The sequence below is a fragment of the Podarcis muralis genome, chromosome 2 (genome assembly GCF_964188315.1).
Source record: "Podarcis muralis chromosome 2, rPodMur119.hap1.1, whole genome shotgun sequence".
NCBI classification, from domain to species: domain Eukaryota; kingdom Metazoa; phylum Chordata; class Lepidosauria; order Squamata; family Lacertidae; genus Podarcis; species Podarcis muralis.
The window spans coordinates 2,003,045-2,026,387 of record NC_135656.1 but is presented as its reverse complement, the minus strand read 5'-3'; the positions used below and the strand labels follow the sequence as shown (position 1 = coordinate 2,026,387).

General features: G+C 47.6%; 1 protein-coding gene across 9 annotated transcripts in view; it reads right to left on the bottom strand.

The window, feature by feature from the left end:
- Positions 1-23,343, bottom strand: part of HDAC7 (histone deacetylase 7) — a 190,105-nt gene that overhangs the window by 100,077 nt on the left and 66,685 nt on the right. The window contains exons 1-2 of one of the 9 annotated variants that reach the window (XM_077923735.1): positions 21,944-22,228; positions 21,739-21,813 (exon numbers count right to left, since the gene is read on the bottom strand). The exons of 1 other annotated variant lie outside the window; for it this stretch is intronic. Coding sequence is in view for 6 of the 8 variants with exons in the window: in XM_077923731.1 (XP_077779857.1) it covers positions 21,739-21,895 (157 nt within the window). In the remaining 2 variants the exon portion in view is untranslated. Of the gene's footprint in view, positions 1-4,291; positions 4,326-21,280; positions 21,423-21,738; positions 22,244-23,343 lie in introns of those variants that run through there. 7 more of the 9 variants (XM_077923731.1, XM_028721200.2, XM_077923734.1 and 4 more) reach the window with 7 other exon arrangements.

The following is a 23,343-nucleotide window of genomic DNA, read 5'->3' as shown; positions in this document are numbered from 1 at the left end:
CTTTTGTAAGCTGCTGTGAGAGCCTTTTTAGCTAAAGCACGAGCTATAAAAGCTTTAAATAAATAAATATCAATAAAAATAGGAGCGTCATCATATTCACTGTCTAGCTGTTTAAACCGTGCCTACTGCTTAAGTGCACCAGTTAAGCAAGGAAGCGTGGAACTGAAGCTCCATGGTGAAGAAGAGCCTTGCTGCTGATCATGAGGCTCCTGTGTGGATGCCATACCTCTTGTGATCCTGACTGCCAGGGAAAGGGAAACCACCGTAGCTCAGCACATGAGAACACACTTTGAATGCAGAAGATCCCAGGTTCCATTCCAAACACGGGTGGGAACTACTAATGCCAACACACACACACACACATACTTGGAAATGCTTCAAATGCACTTCACGGCCTTTTCTGAAACCTCTGCCTTGATTTGACTTGGAAGAAGGGACAGGATAGGAAACCAATACTCGGTTGCAAAGAAGGCTGCACCTCTCATGCCACATGGAGATCAGAAAAGAACACAGCAGACAAGAAGGCAAATTGATGCCTGGGGTCCCCTTGCAAATGCCCTGGCAGGAACCAAGTGTGCAGATATGTTCTTGGACATCTCCCACTTAGGAACGAACCCACTGTCCTGCCAGCACTGGGGCCCCTGTCCACTGGCCTGGGAACAGGGAGAGGGAAGTTAATGATGCTTCTTTCAGGACCAGAACTGAGATAATGACGAGAGGAGCTGCCAAGGACAAAGGGGTCCTGACCTCAAGAAAGCCAAAAAACAAAAGCAAAACCTAGAACTGCTTGATGCGACATTGAATAATAAGGGCTGCTCGCTGGGCCCTCTACTGCAGCAGTGGAGGATTTGGCGAACAGCTTGTCTGGCCGAAGGACACACACCAAGGCATTACCTTCCACTGTGCAAGATGAGGGGTCCATCTAGTTAAATCAATGACCCACCTAGTCAATGACCCACCAAAGCAGCAATGTCCTCAAACACAGATTCCAAGTCTGTCCCAGACCTTCTACCTGAGACCTCCTGTCATTCTATGCTTGAAGCATCACAGGCTGGGCTATCACAACCCGTTCTGGTTAAAGCTATACCAGAAAGACAGGCAGGCCTACACCCAAAACTCATCCTTAACAGACATCTATCTTAACTTCTCTTTGAACATTTCCAAGGAAGGAGATTCCACAACTCATTGAATTGCTCTTATATAGTCATGATTTCTCTCTCCTCCTCTTCCCCGCCCACCTGCCCAAATCTCTTTATGTTTACTCTAAATCTGCTTTCACCCATCCAATAATTTAAACCCTTTAACTTCCTATTCTCCTATTTTTCCCCTTTCTTACATTCTTCTTTAAATACTTGAGTTTTGTTTTTGATTTTTTAAACAACAGCAAGTCAACATCTCTATCCTTAATCTTATCTCTCCAGAACAAGCATATCCGCTGCTTTTGGCTTTTCCTCTTCAGGATACTTGATCTTCCTCATAGCTTTCCTCTTAATCCTTTTCAACTTGTCAACATCATAATTTTACTGAACAAAAGTATTCCAACCATGACTTACCAACGCAGCACACAGCGATAACATCACCCCTCTTCTTATTAGGCAAAACACTTGGTATGAGGTCAGGTACATGCTATGCAGATGTTGGATCAGTTCATATTGTTATACCTAACTAGCAGTTCATTTTTCATGTCTGCAAAAACTGATGTTCTCCCCGCTGCCCCCAGCACTCCTGACTAGTTGTTAGGGCAGTTCACAGATGAAATATTTGCATTTTGATCAAGTACTGATCCAGCCTCAAAGCAATAAAGGCCTGCAGCACTGCCCTCCCCCCGCTGATGTTGCACTCCAGCTCCCATGAGCCCCAGATCAAGGATGATTGGAGCTGGAGTGCAGCAGCATCTGAGGGTCAAAGGTTCCTCATCCCTGACTCCATTGCTGAATTGCCCATATCATGTTCTCATGTTCAGCAAAAAGTACCCCCTTGGAGCTAGAAGGACTTGATTTAAGCAGGAGCAGTGTACACTGTAGTTAATTGTTGGAGCTTGTCTTCACTTACCCCACCCCACTGCCCTGCTCACAGTTGTGAATAATATTTCTATGTTATAAATGGTCTGTGTCAACATTAAGAAAAAGAGGAAGGTAGAGAATAATATATATGTGGATGGCCCCTGGATCAAGTGGCTTTTCTTCTTTAAGTTCTCAGAGTTCTTAACCGAGCTCAAGGTTGTCCCCTGAACTAGCCAGATGCTTAACTGAGAATCATTCATAGTCAGTCAATCCTTTGGGAGGGGGGACACATTAGAGCATTCGTTATAGTTGTTATAGCATTAAGAACAACATTAAAAACTCTTAGGTCCAGTGTGCTTACAGTTTCTGGCAACTAGACACTCTGTTTTGGTGACTGTAACATTGGTTTAGGAGCCATTTGGCACTGAGCTTATGTATCTGAGTTTCTAACACTGTGTACTGTAGAGATGGAAAATCTGTGGCCCTCCAGATGCAGCTGAACCACATCAACCCAGACCACTGGCACCAATGGAAGCTGCAATCTAACAACATTTTGAGGGCTAAAGGTTCCCCAGCCCTGTGTCTATTTTGCATGCTTTCTGTTTTAAATATTTCTGTTGTTTTCTGATATCTTTATTGTACATTGTGCAGAAGGTGATCACAATAATAATAATAATAATTCAAAGTACGATCAGCAAAAGGCATACACAACTGCTGGTTTTGGACCAAAGCAGAAAGAAAAGCAATCTGAATTATTCCTTTTCATAAAATCTGGCTCAAGGTGTGCCAGAAAAAACGTCCTTCAGGAATCATAAATTTCACAGTTCTCTCTTGCATTATAAATGGCAATCAATCTAGATCAAATTTTAAACTTTAATCAAAGCTTTGGTTTATTGGTTACACCCAATCAATTTTCTGAAGCTTGGAAACTGAAGCTACAAACTGATTACAACCACCCTCCTTGCCTGGACTGTAAAAACTTTGTTCTAAAATCAATCAATTAGCAATTCTGTGCCAAGGAAAAGCTGGATTCTTGACAAGCAGAAATTATGCAAAACTTGCTTTTCTCTAATGCAGCACAATGAATTCATTCCATTTTTAAAAGAAATTGTTTTACAGAACTTATTCTAGCACAGCTAATCACAAGGAGGGTTTTTTGGGGAAACCATGACTGTTTAAAGTGGTACAAAAGGGTTTTAATTGCATAGTGAAGGTGGGGCCTAGGACCTGGAAGACCAGGGCTCAAGTCCTCACCCCACCCAGCCAGGGCATGGAGCTCACTGGGTGAGCTAGTCACTGTCTATCAGTCTTTCTTTCTTTCTTTCTTTCTTTCTTTCTTTCTTTCTTTCTTTCTTTCTTTCTTATTTTACTGTCCTCAATCCAAGGATCACAGGGCAGCTTACAATATAAAAGCACAAAAATAATACTATAACAAAACCAAAACAAAAAACCAATAACCCCAACACAGTTTTAAAGGCCATATATTGTTTAATTAGCCAAAGGCCTGGGAGAAGGATGGTTTTGCCTGGTGCCTAAAGATATGTAATGAAGGCACTAGCTGAGCCTCCCTGGGGAGAGCATTCCACAGATGGGGATCACTGCAGAAAACGCCCATTCTATTGTTGCCCCCCCCCTCTTGTGGGGGAAGCACACAAAGAAGAGGCTGATCACAGGATCTGCGTTCATATAGGGAAAGGCAGTCCTTGAGGTACTGAAGTCCTGAGCCATTTAGGCTTTATAGGTCAATACCAGCACTTTGAATTGGGCCCAGGAACCAACTAGAAGCCAGTGCAGTTGGGTCAGGATTGGTGTAGTATGCTCAAACCATCTTGCCCCAGTGAGCAACCTAGCCACCAAATTCTCTACCAGCTGAAATTTCCAAATCATTTTCAGAGGCAGTCCCACATAATCTATCTCACAGGGTTGTTGTACAGATAAAATGGAGTGAGAGGAGAGACTATGTCTGCCACCTTCAGGTCCTTGGAGGGAATAATGTGGTAGGAATGCAATACAGTGGTACCTTGGTTCTCAAACTTAATCCGTTCTGGAAGTCTGTTCCAAAACCAAAGCGTTCCAAAACCAAAGTGCACTTTCCCATAGAAAGTAATGAAAAAGGGATTAATCCGTTCCAGACTTTTAAAAACAACCCCTAAAACAGCAATTTAACATGAATTTTACTATCTAACAAGATCATTGATCCATAAAATGAAAGGAATAATCAATGTTCTGTACTGTAACATAAATAAGATAGTATTGTAGATGATAAAAATAGTAATAAAAATTCTTACCTGCACTAATGATTGTCATTGTTTGGATGGGGGGCTTTTATCCATTTCCGCAGTCACTCACTCACTCACTCAATCACAAAAGAAAAAACAAGCCACAGTCACAAAAATGAAAAAGCCCCACAAACAAAAACACAAAAAATAGCAAAAACAAAAGCACCAAATATCACCTCAGAACACTGCAGTCAGAAATGGAAGGCTTTAATTACAATGGGGGGGGGGACTTAAATTTGCCACGCAAGGGTAAAACGGGATGAAAAAAGCCTTAATTACTATGTGGGGGGTTCAAATGAGCTGTGCAGCAGTGAAAATGGAAGCTCAGGAGCACGTTTGGCTTCCGAGGCAAAGTTCGAACACCTACTTCCGGGTTTGCAGCGTTGTTGTTTGGGAACCAAGCTATTCGAAAACTGAGGTGCCACTGTAATAGGCAACGATAAAATAACTTATCTACTTCTGCCTCCAAGGAAGCAGAAAACAACTCCTTGCACCTTCTGGTATCTGAAGAAAGCTGTCACATCACAAGTCTCCCCTTCTTCAACTATTCATCACAGAACTTGTTCTCCATCTTCCTGCCCTCTCCTGCATCTAGAACCAAATCCTGCACTTGCAGAAACTGCAGCTGACACCCTACCTGTGGTACTTAGGCAGCACTGGTCTTCAAATGATGGGTCAGAGCCCACTACTAAAGGGATGGGCAGAACCTATGGCTTTCCAGGTGCTATTGGACTACAGTTCCCATCAGCCCTAGCTAGCATGGCCAATGGCAAGGAGTGATGGGAGTTGTAGTCCCAACAACACCCAAAGAGCCACCATTTCCTCATCCCTACACCGATGGGTCGCAGCCTGATCTAAGGTGGGTCACAAGAAAAAACTACCACTATACAAATATATGGTAAAAATAAATGGGTCCCCAAATGTATGGGACGCGGGTGGTGCTCTGGGTTAAACCAAACAGCCCAGGACTTGCCAATCAGAAGGTCGGTGGTTCGAATCCCCGCGACAGGGTGAGCTCCCGTTGCACGGTCCTTGCTCCTGCCAACCTAGCAGTTTGAAAGCACGTCAAAGTGCACGTAGATAAATAGGTACCACTCCGGCGGGAAGGTAAACAGCGTTTCCGTGTGCTGCTCTGGTTCGCCAGAAGCGGCTTCGTCATGCTGGCCACATGACCCGGAAGCTGTACGCCGGGTCCCTCGGCCAATAAAGCAAGATGAGTGCTGCAATCCCAGAGTCGGGAACGACTGGACCTAACGGTCAGGGGTCCCTTTACCTTTAAATGTACATTGGGGTTAAAAGGTGGGTTCCGGTCTGAAAATGTTGAATTCTATGACTATGCACAGTGAGTCAACCAGCAGCGTTCACAAATGTAACTGCTAGATCAGAGTTTTCCAAACTTTTCATGTTGGTGACACACTTTTTAGACATGCATCATTTCGCAACACAGTAATTCAGTTTTACTAGCAAACTGGAGGTTAAAGTAACCCCTTTCCAGCCCTGGGAGGCGTAGGGAGCATTCGCTCGACACACCTACACACTGGAGCCGAGACACAAACGTGTCGTGACACACAGTTTGGAAAGCTCTGTGCTAGATGTGATAAAGAAATCTTTAGGTATCCTATCCTGGAGATAACCAAAGGCTCTCTTGCTCTCTGCACATGTGCCAGTACAGCTAGAAGGCATAAAAGAGAGAACCTGTGGCATGGGGGCTGGCATTCAGAAAAAGACTGTGATGTGGTTGCAGAACTGTAAAATCACATGCATGGAGTTCCCATTCAGGAGCTGGCATTGCTACAGCTGGGCAGAGTGTGATCAAGAGAAGAGGCAAAAACCTATTGCCTGGTGATTTGCTTCGCTCACAAGCCTCCTACACCTGAGATTAAAAAAACACTGCAACACAAGGACAAAACAGGAATTGTTAACAGTTAGCAGTGGCAGCAGTCTAGCCCAAACATGGCCCCTTTTAAAAAGTGCTATTGATTTCCACAGGGAAGCACCTGCTGAATATCAGGGACAAAAGCAGAGCAGGTTGAATCCTGAGCATCTCTAGTTGGAAAGATCTGGTAGAACATGATGGGAAAGAAAGACCTCTGCTCTGAAATCCCAGCGAGCCATTGCTAATCGGTGTAGATAACAGTAGGCAAGTAGAAGGCAGACTCATCTGCAAGTGGACTTCAGCTCTTAACTTTTGTCTGGATCGTGCCCAGTGCTAGGGCCTTATATCCAATCAGAAATAAGAAGGTAGTAAGAGTCCCTGGCATTTATACATAGTTTATGCACTATGTGACCTGAGATTGCAACACACTCCTGGCAACTCTGCACAGAATTTGCCATTTCTTCATCTTTGAAGAGAAGCTAGCAATGCCTGTGTTGTCCTCCTCCCTCTAGCCTTGCTTTGCTCTCATGCACTCTTTGGGTGCAGAAGGAGAAGGAGAAGGTGCAGGTGGGGGTGGGGAAGTTTGCCCTGGCAGGCTGCAAAACAACAGGCAAACAGCAAAAGACCTAAAAAAAGAAGTTCCCACACAGCATGGACCTGTCACAACTGTGGGAGGAGATCAGCACAGGTGGCAAATGTCTCGACGTGGGCGGGGAGATAGCACCCCCCAGGTTCCACCCTGGAACCTGCCCTTCCTCTTCCACACACCAAGCCATTATCACTCGCCTCATCTGATTGCAGCAAAGGAGAGATTTGCATCACCCACACAGTTGGGACAGAAGCCACTCGCTCGACAGAAAGGCACAAAGGCTGGGCTGGAGCCTTGTCACTCATGCTCACCTTTGCATATACATCAGGTGTGCTGACACTGGAAGAGGTGTGCACTTAGAATCATAGAATCATAGAATCATAGAATCATAGAGTTGGAAGAGACCACAAGGGCCATCGAGTCCAACCCCCTGCCAAGCAGGAAACACCATCAGAGCACTCCTGACATATGGTTGTCAAGCCTCTGCTTAAAGACCTCCAAAGAAGGAGACTCCACCACACTCCTTGGCAGCAAATTCCACTGTCGAACAGCTCTTACTGTCAGGAAGTTCTTCCTAATGTTTAGGTGGAATCTTCTTTCTTGTAGTTTGGATCCATTGCTCCGTGTCCGCTTCTCTGGAGCAGCAGAAAACAGCCTTTCTCCCTCCTCTATGTGACATCCTTTTATATATTTGAACATGGCTATCATATCACCCCTTAACCTCCTCTTCTCCAGGCTAAACATGCCCAGCTCCCTTAGCCGTTCCTCATAAGGCATCATTTCCAGGCCTTTGACCATTTTGGTTGCCCTCCTCTGGACACGTTCCAGTTTGTCAGTGTCCTTCTTGAACTGTGGTGCCCAGAACTGGACACAGTACTCCAGGTGAGGTCTGACCAGAGCAGAATACAGTGGCACTATTACTTCCCTTGATCTAGATGCTATACTCCTATTGATGAGGCCCAGAATTGCATTGGCTTTTTTAGCTGCCGCGTCACACTGTTGGCTCATGTCAAGTTTGTGGTCAACCAAGACTCCTAGATCCTTTTCACATGTACTGCTCTCAAGCCAGGTGTCACCCATCTTGTATTTGTGCCTCTCATTTTTTTTGCCCAAGTGCAATACTTTACATTTCTCCCTGTTAAAATTCATCTTGTTTGTTTTGGCCCAGTTCTCTAATCTGTCAAGGTCGTTTTGAAGTGTGATCCTGTCCTCTGGGGTGTTAGCCACCCCTCCCAGTTTGGTGTCATCTGCAAATTTGATCAGGATGCCCTTGAGTCCATCATCCAAGTCGTTGATAAAGATGTTGAATAAGACCGGGCCCAGGACAGAACCCTGTGGCACCCCACTAGTCACTCTTCTCCAGGATGAAGAGGAACCATTGATGAGCACCCTTTGGGTTCGGTCAGTCAGCCAGTTACAAATCCACTGAGTGGTAGCATAGTCAAGACCGCATTTTACCAGCTTCTTTACAAGAATATCATGGGGCACCTTGTCAAATGCCTTGCTGAAATCAAGGTAGACTACATCCACTGCGTTCCCTTCATCTACCAGGCTTGTAATTCTGTCAAAAAACGAGATCAGGTTAGTCTGACATGACTTATTTTTCAGAAATCCATGCTGACTATTGGTGATCACAGCATTCCTTTCTAGGTGCTCACAGACTGTTTGCTTAATGATCTGCTCCAGAATCTTCCCTGGTATTGATGTCAGACTGACTGGGCGGTAATTATTTGGGTCCTCTCTTTTCCCCTTTTTGAAAATAGGGACAACATTTGCCCTCCTCCAGTCTGCCGGGACTTCGCCTGTTCTCCAGGAATTCTCAAAGATGACTGCCAGTGGTTCTGAAATCACATCTGCCAGTTCTTTTAATACTCTTGGATGCAGTTCATCTGGCCCTGGAGACTTGAATACATCTAGACTAGCCAAGTATTCTTGTACTATCTCCTTAGTTATTCTGGGCTGTGTTTCCTCTGCTGAATCATTTGCTCCAAATTCTTCAGGTCGGGCATTGTTTTCTTTATCGGAGAAGACTGAGGCAAAGAAGGCATTGAGGAGTTCAGCCCTTTCTGTGTCCCCTGTTTGCATTTCACCATCTTCTCCTCTGAGTGACCCCACGGTTTCTTTGTTCTTCCTTTTGCTACGAACATACCCATAAAAGCCTTTTTTGTTGCTTTTAACCTCTCTAGCAAGCCTGAGTTCATTTTGTGCTTTAGCTTTTCTGACTTTGTGTCTACACGTGCTGGCTATTTGTTTGAATTCCTCTTTGGTGGTTTCCCCCCTTTTCCATTTTTTGTACACATCCTTTTTTTAATCTTAACTCAGTTAAAAGTTCTTTAGATAGCCACCCTGGCTTCTTTAGGCACCTTCCATGTTTCCGTCTCATTGGTATTGCCTGAAGTTGTGCTTTTACTATCTCCCTCTTAACAAACTCCCAGCCATCTTGAACTCCCTTTCCTTTTAGTATTACTGTCCATGGGATCTCACCCAGCACTTCCCTAAGCTTTATGAAGTTGGCTTTCTTAAAGTCGAGAAATTGAGTCCTAGTATGCTTGGCTGCTCCTTTCCGCTGTATAGTAAACTTCAGAAGAGCATGATCACTCGCGCCTAATGATCCTTCCACTTCTACCCCACTAACCAGGTCATCAACATTGGTTAGGACCAGATCTAAAATGGCTGTTCCTCTTGTTGCTTCTCCCACTTTCTGGACAATGAAGTTGTCTGCAAGGGCAGTGAGGAATCTGTTTGACCTTATGCTCTTGGCTGAGTTTGACATCCAACAAATATCCGGGTAATTGAAGTCCCCCATTACTACTATCTCCCTTCCTTTTGCATGCTTGGCCATCTGTTCCAGGAAGGCATCATCTATGTCCTCTGTTTGGCTTGGGGATCTATAGTAAACTCCCACAATGAGGTCACTGTTATTCTTCTCTCCCTTAATTTTGACCCAAATGCTCTCACTTTGGCTTTGAGGTTCTAAATCTTGGATCTCTTCACAGGTATACACATCCCTGACATATAACGCCACTCCTCCTCCTTTCTTGTCTGGTCTGTTTCTTTGAAATAGATTGTATCCCTCCATTATTACATTCCAATCGTGGGATTTATCCCACCAGGTTTCAGTGATTCCTATTATGTCATATTTAGTTTGCTGTATGTAGGACTTGTTATGCAAGCCCTAACTGTCCCAGGGACCGTTACTGAGGACCAGTTTCACCACACAGCAAAAAACAAACAAACCAACCAGCTTGACATTCTGGGTCAGCTAATAAAAAATCCACATGGCAAACTCTGCCACACGCAGCCCAAGAGTTGCTTGGAGGATTATTAGGAGATTTGGAAGATCCACAATGGTTGACAAGGCTACCACATCTGTTCCATGCTGGATTTGAGCCTGCACTGCCCAGCTCCACATCCAACATTGTTCCTTAATCTGCAACTACATCACCTGCTCTCTGACCACATTGGGTTGACAGGGGTCCATGATATCTGGAGAAAGCACTCTCCCATGTGCCAATTTTGCACACTGAAGAATTGAGGGTGAAAGACATGTCTGGCTCACACCATCCCCACAGAGCCATTGGTGGAGGAACGGGGGCGGGTGGGGGGAGCGCACACCCCCGGCACCATCGGGGAGGGGGGTACCATCACGGCCGCCCCCCGGACATGCGCCGTGCACCCCCCATTGTGCTAGGTGCCCAGCGGGTGGCGCGCCACACCCCCAGGACTCACGCCACACCCCCAGGACTCACGCCACATGCCCACGGGTGGCGCGCCACGCCCCCGCTTGCTCTCCACTCCCAGTGCCAGAGCATGCAGCTTCGTCACTGCACAGAGAGTGCTCCAAGTCCTCAGTAAAGCCTCACTACCTTAAACTGCGGGTCTGGCACTTTTCCATCATCCCTTTCCAAATCACAGATGAGACATTTGCAGAGTAATAGGCACTTTCCTCCCATTTAGAGTCACGAGGAGCTGGTAGGGGGAATCAGCAGCTTGTGCCTTTGGGCAGAAGGGGGGGGGGCAGCGGAGGAGGAAGGGAACAGTTTCCCAGCAGCAGCTCTAGGTTTAGATTGCAACAGAAGCTCTGGCTAGAATTATGTATGTTGTGTGTTTAAGGGGGTGGGGGCTCATGTCAAAACACACAGAAAAGAGAGGGGCAGCTCAGCCCACCTTTTAGGCCACAGTTTAGATGATGGCAGTAAGGGGAAAGCAAGCATGGTCCGTGCATTCACCTATATTGATCTGGGTACATAGGCTGCCTTTCTATCTCAGCCTTCCTGCAAGTTGTTCAGAGGGGCATACAAGGCTCTCTTCCGATCCTCACAACAACCCTAAGAGGTTGGTTAGGCTGAGAGCACATGAGAGGCCCAAGGCCACCAAGGAAGAAAGTTGAACCCAGGCCTCCACATGACACTAACCCTGATTGTTCTGGACTGCACCTCCCATCATCTTTGACCACTGTCCATGCTGGTCTGGGTCAACAGAGTCCCAACAATATCAGGGTGGACACACACACAGGTTTCCCCATCCCTATTGAACCACTAGGTCGCAATGGCTATTACAAAAGACATGCTCTTTGTTGCTTAACCCTGTCAGAATGGCCAGAAATAAAGGTCAGAGCAGAGGTGGGAACAGGCTTTGCTTGGAGTCTGGAGGGGAGAGCATCCAGCATTAAAGTACCTCTTGTTGCAGCTATAGAAGTTAGAGAACTCTACAAAATTCCTCTCTCAAACAGACTCCATTAATACAGACACAACCCCGTAATTTATAGCTCTCCTGTCAAATGAGCTAGATGATCATGAATTTAAAACATCTGGGTTAGAATCAGTCATGTTCCTCTCCCCCTTCTCTATGTTTACAGCTGTTATTCTTATCTTGCTTCCCTTCCCCACCCTCAAAAGTCTTGAACTCATGACTGCTGTTGGGCAACGTGACTTACTCAACTAGCTGGTGGGCTAAGAATAGATGCCGTCCATGAAATTTCATGTATCCAGGACTGGCACGCTTGGAGCGTAAAAGAGGAATGCCGAAACAGGATGTGGGGAGGAGGCCATGTGCAACATGCATCGCAGAGGCTCAAGAAGGGCCTTCACAGAATAGACACTCTTTGAGGCACACACAGTCTGTGGAGATTGTACGTGTGGAAAGTACAACAGTTTGGAATTCTTCAGCTAAGAAAGAAAGAAAAACTGCTCTTCTTTGAAAGCTGTAATTCTCAGGATATAGTATTCAATGCGCCATTTGAAATCCCACATCTCATGCAGCAAGACTTCAGGAATCCTAAAAGGCGAAACCACCACCAATGTCTAGGGCCTGATTCCACAAGCCCATCAGCTTGGAAGTGGATAGACCTGCATGATCAGAAGGGGCGCAGTGAACCAGCACACAGGACACACAGAAACCTCGGACCAGAAGCCCCACAGCCCAACTACTAGAAGCAATCTGTTGCCTCCCACTAGCAGTCCAATAATCAAGGGATGGACGTTTTCCTCTGTGTTTTCTAGCTTCTCCAAATGAGATGGCCAACCTTCCTAAGCCCAAAGGATGCACTCCTCCAGAGAGTCACACACCGGGGGGTGGGGGGGTGGGAAGGGGGGGCAGGGGGCAGACGTAGGCTAAGCCGCTAACATGAATTTTTACCTTTGTATAATTGGCTAGCTTCTCTGTGAGGGTGTGACCTGGGAAGAGTTATAAGGTCTGGAGGGCCGCATTCAGCTCCCAGGCCTAAGGTTCCTCAAGCCTGACTTACGACCCACAAGGGGGGGGGGGGTGAGAGGGAGTAGGCAGGAGCCTCCAGGCAGACTTTGCCTCTTGCCACAAAAGTTTTAAAGCAGGGGTAGGCGACCTAAGGCCCATGGGCTGGATGTGGCCCAATCGCCTTCTCAATCCGGCCCACGGACAGTCCAGGAATCAGTGTGTTTTTACATAAGTAGAATGTGTCCTTTTATTTAAAATGCACCTCTGGGTTATTTGTGGGGCATAGGAATTCGTTCATTCCCCCCCCCCCATATAGTCCAGCCCACCACAAGGTCTGAGGGACGGTGGACCAGCCCATGGCTGAAAAAGGTTGCTGACCCCTGGTTTAAAGGTTATCTGCATGTCCTCCAGCTTTCAGCCCTGGTGAGGCTGGGACTCCACCTGGTGAATGGGGGCCAGTCAGGGTGGAGGGCTGTGACTAAGACAGTGGCCCAGTTTTAAAACATCAAAACAAAGATGTATCACCATGCACCTAGAATTTCCAGAAATGCACATCCCCACCCCCCCACCCCCGTTTGGAATCCATAGGCTGCTGAAGCACGAAGTTTGTGTGTGGGAAAAGGCAGCTTTGACTCTTTGCCCAGAAGCCTGGCCTATAGTGTCAAGCTGAAAATATTTCAATTTATTCCCAATATTTGCATGTATGTGTGTCCCCCTCCCGCCCCCAAAATATCCGTATCTGGAATTATGTCTTTCTAGATGCCCAGTGAAAGAAGCTCCCCAGCTGCCTCCCAAAGCCACTTCCTCGCTTTACAGTGTCCATTTGCCAAGCCTGCTCACTTGCTCTACCAGGAACTGCCTACAGGAGTTTTTTTGGAGTGACTGTTTGTTATGCACTCTGTTGCCTCTGAAGAGCATTCAAATAAAAGCCAGCAGAAAGGCAGCTGGCAGGCTCAGGTGGCTTTCTGATCTATTATCCAGGCTATAAATAGCTGCTGGAACCCAGATGCCCGGCTTCTAATGGTTCTTGGAAAATTCTCAAGCACACCTTAAAGGGCTGGGAGCAGACCAATAGCACCTTAACCCTTAGCAGAACAAGGCTTGAAGGCAGAAAACTTTTGGAAATACCGGTAGGTTGCTATGAAATAATCTTTGCCACTGAACAGTTTGGCAGTGAAGCAGAGGCAAGAATGCTGAAAGTACAAGAAAACAGCTATCAATGATTTCAACTCTGATTCTACACTGGGGCTACAGTTTATTAAAATTATTATTTCAACTAGCAAACAGCCTTTTCAATTGCACCCCAGCTCCTATCACCATAATTCTGAAACCAGATCATGTTTTTGTGGGGGGGGGGGGGAGAGAAGAGGGTGAATCATACATCCTTTCCCTCTGTTTTGTATGCACTGTAGTCTCTTTGGGGCAAAGACTGCCAATGTTGGGAGATCTCATGCCTGACAGAGCATGGCAAGTTCAAGGATTAAGGGAATGAAAAGGACACGGGTTATAGGCAGCAATGTTTTTCCAAACATTCTACAAACAAAGAAGACTTTAAACATAGGCTGCCTGCTGAGGAACATTGCACAGGACGTTGGGACCACATAGAATCATAGAGTTGGAATAGACCACAAGGGCCATCGAGTCCAACCCCACCCCCCCACCCCCATTTTAGGGCACATACTTGGTTTCACACAAAGCACTGGCCAGGACAGCTGGATTTCCTCACTGGCCCAAGTGAACTGAGTGTACAGCTTACAGGAAAAAATCAGTGCTGGTATAGCATATATTTAAAGAACATGAGTTCCCCCTAAGAATTTTGGGAATTGTAGTTTGTTATGGAGGCTGGGAACTGTAGCTCTGTGGAGTTCCCAGGATTCTTTCATGAAGGCCTCGTGCTTTAAATGTATAGTGTATACGCAGCCTGAGCTACAAATCTTGCCATGAAAACACTGGGTGGCTTTATGTCAGCCATTCTTTCTTAAGTCTCAGCCCCCCCCCCCAATCTGGAAAAGGCAGGGCAGGGATAATAATTCTGACTTCGTTTACAGGGCTACTGTTTGAGGTTGCTCAAAGGTTCACAAATTATGAGAACAAGAAAGAAAAAACAGAAAATATAGGGTGAAATTGATCCGAAGCCCCAACTGAGGTCAGTGTTCGAAATTAGCCAGGCATATTTTGCACCTGCCTATCGACCACTTGCGACTGAGTGAAGATGCCTGGGCGCCAGGATGGTGCTCAACATCTCCACCATCTGGAGGTGCATGCCTGAGGGATCATTGGATCTTGACTGATTTTACACACCAACACCCTATCATGTAGAATTCCATCAGTTATATTTTATCTGCACAATTGGAATGAATATCAGGAACCAAAATGCTTTTTCTGTGCAGCCAGAGCAGGAGCAGACACCATTAAAAAAAGGATATGTGGACCATCCCTGGATCAAGTGCTTTTTCTTCTTTAAGTTCTCAAAGTTTTTAACCTGGCTCAAGATTGTCATCTAAACTAGGAAGATGTTTCACTGAGAATCTACCACAGTCAGTCCATCATTTGAAAAATAAAACTTTAGCGTTGTCTTGCCCCAAAATGGCAACTAGGCATTCTGTTTTGGCAGGTGTAACCTTGGTTGAAGGAGCCACGGGGCACCTGGCTTGTATATCTGAGCTTCCAACACTGAGGCAGAAGAAAGAAGTGTACCACTTTTGACTGCAGGTGGGGAAATCACATGCCTGAATGCTTTGCCATGGGGCAGTGGAGAGGAAAGGGAAACCCTATGTAAGGAAAGCAGATGAGGATAGCAAGGCCATCTAGTTTTTGATGTTTGTTTTTTGAATACAGGGAAGAATTTAATAGTCTCTCCCATCCCACCAAAAGGTAACAAGCAGTTTGAAATGGTACAATCCAGGAGTAGCTGTACCACCTGAGCTGCGTATTTGAAGAGGAAGGCATGTGGCTGGGTGGTAGACCCAGAGCAAGAAGCACGGATTAGCTGCAGCTCCCTGTGAAACAAGGCAGATCTCGCCCTCTTCACTTATCTGGCACACAGGCAGATAAATAGTAAGCCATCGCCCCAGTGTGAAAAGAGGAGACTAATCTCTGAATGCCAGAAGCTTTGACTGACCCTCCTCTCACTTGAGACTTCAGCAAACGCCTCTTGAACATTTTCCAAAAAATGTAAACGTACCCATGATGAAAGCAGAGGTTGCTCAGAAGCAAAGCTGTATGCCAGTTCCCCCAGCCCCACCCACCCAAATAGCACAAGAGTACATGAATTTCACGGGTCTGGCTATTAATACAAGCACAAAATAAAATGATGACAGAGAGGAAAGTTGAGCAGTGTTTTCCACCATTTCATCCATTTTCAGCACCTCTTTTGCGGAATTCAGCAGATTTAGGTTGCCATCGTCCCGTCACGTGTGCACACGCCGGAGGTTCCTTCTAAACCAATGATGTGCTCAATGATGTGCAAAGGCAGGACTCAGAGCTTCTTGTAGTGCAAGTCCCACAAGGCAATCACAGACACCAGACACAACACTGAGCAGGAGCTTCTGACACATTTTCCTTACGGAATCGCCATGGCAGTGGAATTCCCCATCGGAACTCTGGCACTAAAACACCACCCACAGGAGCGCATGGAATAGATCAGTGCGTGGGGCAGCACTCCTAAGCCAAAATCTAGTTGCCTCTCTCTGCAAGGGACCTTAACCAGTACCAGCCTCACCCCCAAAGTCAGTAGTTTCCATAGCAAATTGGATCAGGTCCTCCAAATGTTGGACTCCAACTCTAATCAGTCCCAGCCAGCATGGCCAGCAGACCAGACGCAGACCTGGCTAGCTTCAGTAAGGCTGCTACATCATGTGCCCTCCAATCATCGCTTTGACACATTACAATTAAACAGCAGTGATTTCTGAGCTTCTGCACCACTCACATACACACCCCAAATCTTTTTTTTTAATGTATTTTTATTAAAGATTTTCTTGATTTACAAAAGTATGTGTAATGTCTGTCTATCGTATTTTTACCATGTAGTCAGTTTCATTTGTTGAGACATTAGGAAGAATAGGGGGAAAGAGGTGGAGGGGGGGGGGAAGATGGGTGGGGGTGGGGTCGGGTGGTGATGTTTCTATTTTGCTTACTATATGTGGGGTTTGGTGTCAGCATTGCTTGTGCAGGTTCTCTGCTGTTCACTTGTGTTCCTTTGGTGGTGAGAGAGGTTGGGGTTCGCCTAGAGTGTGGCTGTTCGTTTGTGATTGGCTGTGGTGGTCTTTGTTTTCGTGTGTGAGTGGGGTGGGTGGGTGGGTACACACCCCAAATCTGAAATGAGGTTGGGACCACCATACACTGAGGACCAGGTGCACACAGATCTTGTCTGAGGCCTAGCCAGGAATAAAGTTATAAACTCAAACAAAAAAGCAGCCAGCTCCTGGTTGGACTGCCTGGTCAGCATAGCACACGGAGGCCCAGAGCAAGTGTACCCGGCTGCCCTCTCCTCTGCACGGGCTGATCAAGACCAAGGTATGTGTTGACAAAAAGATCTGTACCAAAAAAGCCACAAAATCCTTTGAACACTTGAGATGGAGCTACAGGTTGGAACTCAACCTAAAGGCTGCTTCACCTTGCAATCAGGGCTGAGAGGGAATTGGGGTGCTTAAAACTTTAATTGCACAGCCATTTCCCCCTCCACATCCTAGGTAAAGGTAAAGGTACCCCTGCCCGTACGGGCCAGTCTTGACAGACTCTAGGGTTGTGCGCCCATCTCACTCAAGAGGCCGGGGGCCAGCGCTGTCCGAAGACACTTCCGGGTCACGTGGCCAGCGTGACAAGCTGCAGCTGGCGAGCCAGCGCAGCACACGGAACGCCGTTTACCTTCCCGCCAGTAAGCGGTCCCTATTTATCTACTTGCACCCAGAGGTGCTTTCGAACTGCTAGGTTGGCAGGCGCTGGGACCGAGCGACGGGAGTGCACCCCGCCGCGGGGATTCGAACCGCCGACCTTTCGATCGGCAAGCCCTAGGCACTGAGGCTTTTACCCACAGCGCCACCCGCGTCCCTCTCTCTCCACATCCTAGACCTTTGCAAAAAAAACCTGCCATGGTGCAAAGAAAGGACAGGGAGCACCTTTAACTGTTGCACGCCAAAATCCCCTCTACTAAATAACTATTAAAAGTGCAGGAGCCTCCTGTCCCCTTTTTGCATCTAGCTAGCTCAACCACCACTCATGAGAAGGGTTTAAAAAGCTCTGTGGAAAAGATGGATTCATCTGATGCTGCTCGTCAAAAGCCTGTTGAGATACCCACACCTGTTAGAGCAGGTAAGGGACCCTGCGGCCCTCCAAGTTCTGCTGGACTACAATTCCCCTTCCTTTCTTCACGCTCCTGGGTGGCATGCATCAGGCTGCTGTATGGGTCTGTCCCTGACTCTAGAAAACACAAAATAGATCCAGTAACCTGAATCAAAATATGGATGGTATAGATCAGGATGAGATAACAGGCAAAGATGAGCAAGGTCTCAAAAGAGAGGAGTCATAAATCTTATTTGGTGAGAAAGATGGGAGAGGGCTCATCCTGCACCTTTAGGAATTGCATATCAAGGCTGGCGGGGGGGGGGAGGAGGCAAGAATATCACTAGGTGGGGCATGTCTCACCCAAGTGCTGCTGAGATGGAAGAAACTCACCTTCTGGAATTCTTTCTTCTCTGAAAAGCACAAACGCACACTCTAGAATTTGACTTCATTCCAAAATTAAAGGCAAAATCTTACACGTGTTCAGTGGGGCTTACTCCCAGGTTAAGTGTTAAGTATAAAATTACAGCCTTGAGTTCTTAAGAGATATAAACAAGTCAGAGTGATACAGAGGTCAACAACACCTACACCCGGGATAAACCTATCTGGTGGGACTGAAACCCTAAAAATGTTTGATAATGTAAGAGAAAAATAGTGGATTTCCAACCTCTCTCGTTTTCTGGTTTTTTCTTCTACATGTCAGATGGAAACACTAAAAGCACCAGAATGGTACAACCTCAGCCAGGAAGTGCTTGAAATCTTCTACCCAGTTTCCAGAGTAGATATCTTAGAACCAGGGCTGCCAACCTTTTGGAGCCCATGTGCACTGCACACACCCTGCAACCAAGTGCACACCACAACTTACTCTAGTGGCTCCAACACAATGTCTTCATTCAAGCTGCTTTCAAGAGGAGGGGGGAGATGCAGGGAAGTGAATCCTGTGGGCATCAGAGAAGACCTCTGTGGGAGCTTGTGTGTCCATGGGTGCCCCGTTAGAGATCACCAGCTTTAAATGTGTGTATCCTGACTCTGGAAGGAGAGAAACCAAAGTCCCTTAAGCCCTTGATCACACGCAGAAAGTAGAATGGGACTGTGCACATAAGCCTGTCCTTGGCTGTAGGCAGCAAGGCTTCTGAATACCAGTTGCTGGAAACCTCCGGAGGGGAGAGTTGCTCTTGCACTCAGGTGCTGCTTGTGAGTTTCCTAATGGCATCTGGTTGGCCGCTGTGAGAAAAGGATTCTGGGCTAGATGGACCATTGGCTTGACCGAGCCACGCTTTTGTTATGTTCCTATGAGGGCTGCACATTCAGCAAAAGGGTGGCTATGCATGAGCAACTGCTCATCTATGGATGCTGCAAATAACTGAAGACCCCACTCATTCAGAGGTCACGACTGCATAGACCACCTACACAACAGTAGTCATGTTCTTAACATGGAACTACAGCTCCATGGTGGAGAATCTGCTTTGCATGCAGAAAACCCCAGGTTCAGACTCTGGCATCTCCAAGTACCTGCCCATCAGTGAAGGTAGACAATACAGTTGCTAGATGGGCCAATGGTTTACCTCATGATATAGTAGTTTCCTATGAGCCGCTGCTCACAACTATCCACTCCTTTTGTCCATATTGTACATATAAACATCAAGAGACAGCACCAATGGTGCAGTTACACTCAACCCCACAGCACAGAGGGAGAACCTACAGGCCTCAAGGTGTTGCTGGATCCCCAATACCTATCAGCCCCAGCCAATGATTGAGGATGATGGGAGCTGGAATCTACCAGAATCTGGAGGGTCAAACTTTCCTTCATTCCTGCCCTACAATGCAAATAACATGAGAAAAAGGTTCTCATGCCCATTGAACGTTGCCAGGTCCGTTGCTCAACCACACTCCCTCAAATTGTTAACATCCCGAAAGAGAGGTCCTCCTCACATTTTGAGGACTCTTGTTCCTGACCATTTCACAAACTTCAAACAGATTGCACTCAAGTGCCCATGACAGCAACCTAACAAAGTATCACATTCAGAGGTGGGTGCATACTAACTACCAAAGCCTGAAGTGTGTTGACATTTCATCTGCACCAAGTCATAAGATCAAGTATAGGAACAAGACCGTGAGCTTATCAACACTTACCTTTTGCCTCTGCACTTTCTAGGCACAGCCTGCACTTTCAAGTTCCGGGTCCGAGTGCTCTATTTTGGCTCTGAAGCTTTCCCCACAAAAATCCACTCTTCACCGCTGCATCGCACCAAATTGCAATTCACAGAAAACTCGAATTGCTGTTTGTTGCCCTTCAGCTTTAAAGAGTGAGTTATCATGGCAAAAGCTCCAGGGCGAAAAGAAGAGCGCTCCAGTGTAGACTGGGAAACCACAGACCTGTACCCAGAAAGTGTGTGGCAAAAGTTAACTATGGATAAGGCCTGAGACACAATCAGACAGACAGATACCTCAAGACTGCGAAGACAGCTAAACTGTGCTGCTTTGACCTGTTGTGAGCACAATGGAAAGTCCCCAAGTGATTCTTACCTCCAAAGGGATGGTGAAGGAGGATGAAAGGAGCACCACCAGCGCATCACGAACCATCTCTTTACATCCAGAGCTTCTCAGAGACATTTGTAACTTGGGCTGTGTGTGGGTGTGCAGAGGCTTTAAAGCTACACTTTATTAAATGTGTCAAGCAAGCTGGAACTCATCCAAAGGCCAACTAGTGCCACCCATTGCTTCAGCCAAAGCAGCACTGCTCCCTCGTGGAAACCAGGAATAGATGGCCAGGTCTTCATGCAGACCTGGGACCTGGCCCTTAAAAGCCCCAAGAACCTAGGAAATCGGCTCATACCAAGTCAGATCATTGGTCCATCTAACTAATATTGTCCATGCTGACTGACAGCAACTCTGCAGGGTTTCAGGCAGGGGATATTCCCAGCCCTACCGGGAGATGCCAGGGATTGAGCCTGCATGCAAAGCAGATACTCCACCACTGAGCTGTACAACCCTTTCCCGAGTGTAAAGGCCACACCATGTCCCAGTTTAAGCTGCAGATTTCAGATAAATTGAAAAGCAGGATGCTGAGAACAACTTAGGCAAAACTAGTCTGTGTCCACAGGTAGATAAATGCAATGGGGCGAGGAGAGAGATTTGCAGTCAAGCAATATATATATAAAGCGTTTTGAAAACACAAGACACATTTTTAAAAATACCATCTGCTGTATGTGACGCTTAATCTCGGGGTTATGGGCTTGAGCCCCACAATGAACCAAAGATTCCTGCATTGCAGGAGGTAGGACTAGATAAACCCTTGTGGTCCTTTCCAGCTCTACGATTCTATATACCACATTACTGGGGAAGGAGGATGGGGAGGAAGCAAAAGGATCTAGACAACTCACGCCAGTGAGCCAAGCCGCAATGAACAACGTCAAAGCCATGCACCCAAAGAACATGTAACGGGCGCAATGACACTCCGGGCAACATCGCGCGCCTTAAAGGGGGGGGGGGGGGGGGCGGAGGTTAGGGAAAGAGATGAACCACCAGGAGGAAGCCACGAGAACACCGGCAGTCTGACCTGGCGTTCATTGGAAGCCCCAGTAACTTGTGAGAGTCTTCCCTCGAAGTCCGCGCGTCAGTGGGACTGCAGCCCCGGGCTCTCAACAAACCTTGCCCTCGGCACAGCACGCGGCCTCTCCGCCTCCCGTCGGCGGAGAAAGAGAAAGGAAAGTCAAGCCGCCTCCTCCCCTTTCTCTTCCTCGCGGGCGGTCCGGCCAAGTCCCTCGCCTTGTCACACACACACAGGCCGAGTCACGCGGGGGGGGGGGGGGAAGATGCAAAAAATAGCTTCTGCGGGCCTCGCCTTCCCCCTCCTTTCCCTTTCTGCCGCGCATCCCCGGCAAGCCGCCGTCTCCCTTTGCGCCCTTCGCAAGCGCAGCCGCGCGGGCAGCCGGCACCCCTCCGCCCTGCAGGCGCAACCGGCCGACCCGCCCTGGCCGGAGAGTCGCCCCCGGCGCGCCGCTGCTCGCGCCTTACCTTGGCTGGAGGCGCCGCGGTCGCCGTCGGCGCTCACGCCCTTCTCGTCGCCTGCTGCTCGCCCTTTAAGTCCATCTGCGGAGGAGAAAAGAGAATCGGCGTCGTGAGTGGCGCTGCTGCTGTTGCTGCTGCCCAGCGCAGGGTGCAGTCCGGGCATGGGGGGGCTCTCCTTCCGCCGGCTGCCTCCCTCGGGCAGGGAGCGCACCGGGAGCCCCGTCGAGCCCGCCTGCGGAGCTCACATCCACGGCTCCGCGCGGACCAGCGAGCCGGCTGCTCCCGCGGCCATCAAGCTTTTGTCCTTCGCGGCGGAGAGAAAGTCGAGCTCAGCGGCGGGGCTCGGCGAGACCGGCCCGCTCCATCCCTCGGCAGCCGCGGGCGGATCCACCTGCGCCCGGCCCCGAGTCTCCCCGCCCGCTCTCTTCACACCCCCCGACGGCAGCGAGCGCAGCGAAGGCGGCGGGGGAGGAGCCGGCGAACAAGGAGCAGCAGCGGGAGGGAAGGGGGGGGGCGCAAGAGAAAGAAAGAAACCCACACGGGAGGGGGCGGGGGAGCCGCATTGTTCGGCAGGGGCGCTCGCGATTGGCGCAAGCGCAGCCAAGAGGCGGGCGGACGGAAAGTTTGCTGTTCAAGCGCTCCACCTGGTGCCGGGATCTCGGGCGCGGAGCCCCGTCGCCAGCGGCTCCAACGCTTCTCTTGTCCTGGGCCGGACTTTTAGAATAAAAATTTGCTGGAGCCACACCGAATTAATTATTGAGAAGAAATACACGGGGGGAAAGAAGCAACTTGGTTCCTTGATTGACAATATTTAACCCAACTACTTTATAATACGATCATGGGTCATCCAGAAAGTACAAAAGAAAGCAGCTCCATAAGGACACGAATCATTCGCAAAATATTATTATATATGAGTCTCTGACATGGGCCCCATAAGTACGTACAACCCCAGTGAGAGCTGTGAACTTGCCTTTAGCCGGGTAATCTCAGGCACATGAGGTCTCCTTTGAGACAAACACGCATCAACAGAAAGATGCCTCTCTGAACTTTCATATTTGTTCTCTGTTCACAACATCACGTCAAGGAGAACTGCAGAAGAATAGCCCATGCTCCTGATAGAGGCAGCGATACTGTATCTGGTTGTATATCCCAAAATTTATTTTGATACTATATAATATGACTCGATACTCTACAACCCAAAGCGCACACTGATTCCCACACCCGCCTCAAACTGAATTTAATTTCATTTAATTTAGGGTTGCCATATTCTGAAGAGCCAAAAAGAGGACACATTTGCTGACTTCTACGTTTAACTATGGATTCCTATGACAACTCTATCCACGAAAAAGAGGACATGTCTTGGAAAAAGAGGACACATGGCAACCCAAGCCAGCCCAATACATTTGGCTACCTGATGTGAATGACAAAAGAATGCCCCTCCCTGCCAGGGAATGAGGAGTCAGCGAAGAATATTGGGTTATAGTTGGGTTGTTTTTATTTTGATCATGTATTTTGTGGGTTTATATTCTGATTTTATTCTGTAAATCTCCCTGAGACCTCTGGGTATAGGGCAGTATAGTAATAATAATAAATACATACTCCCAACTTGGT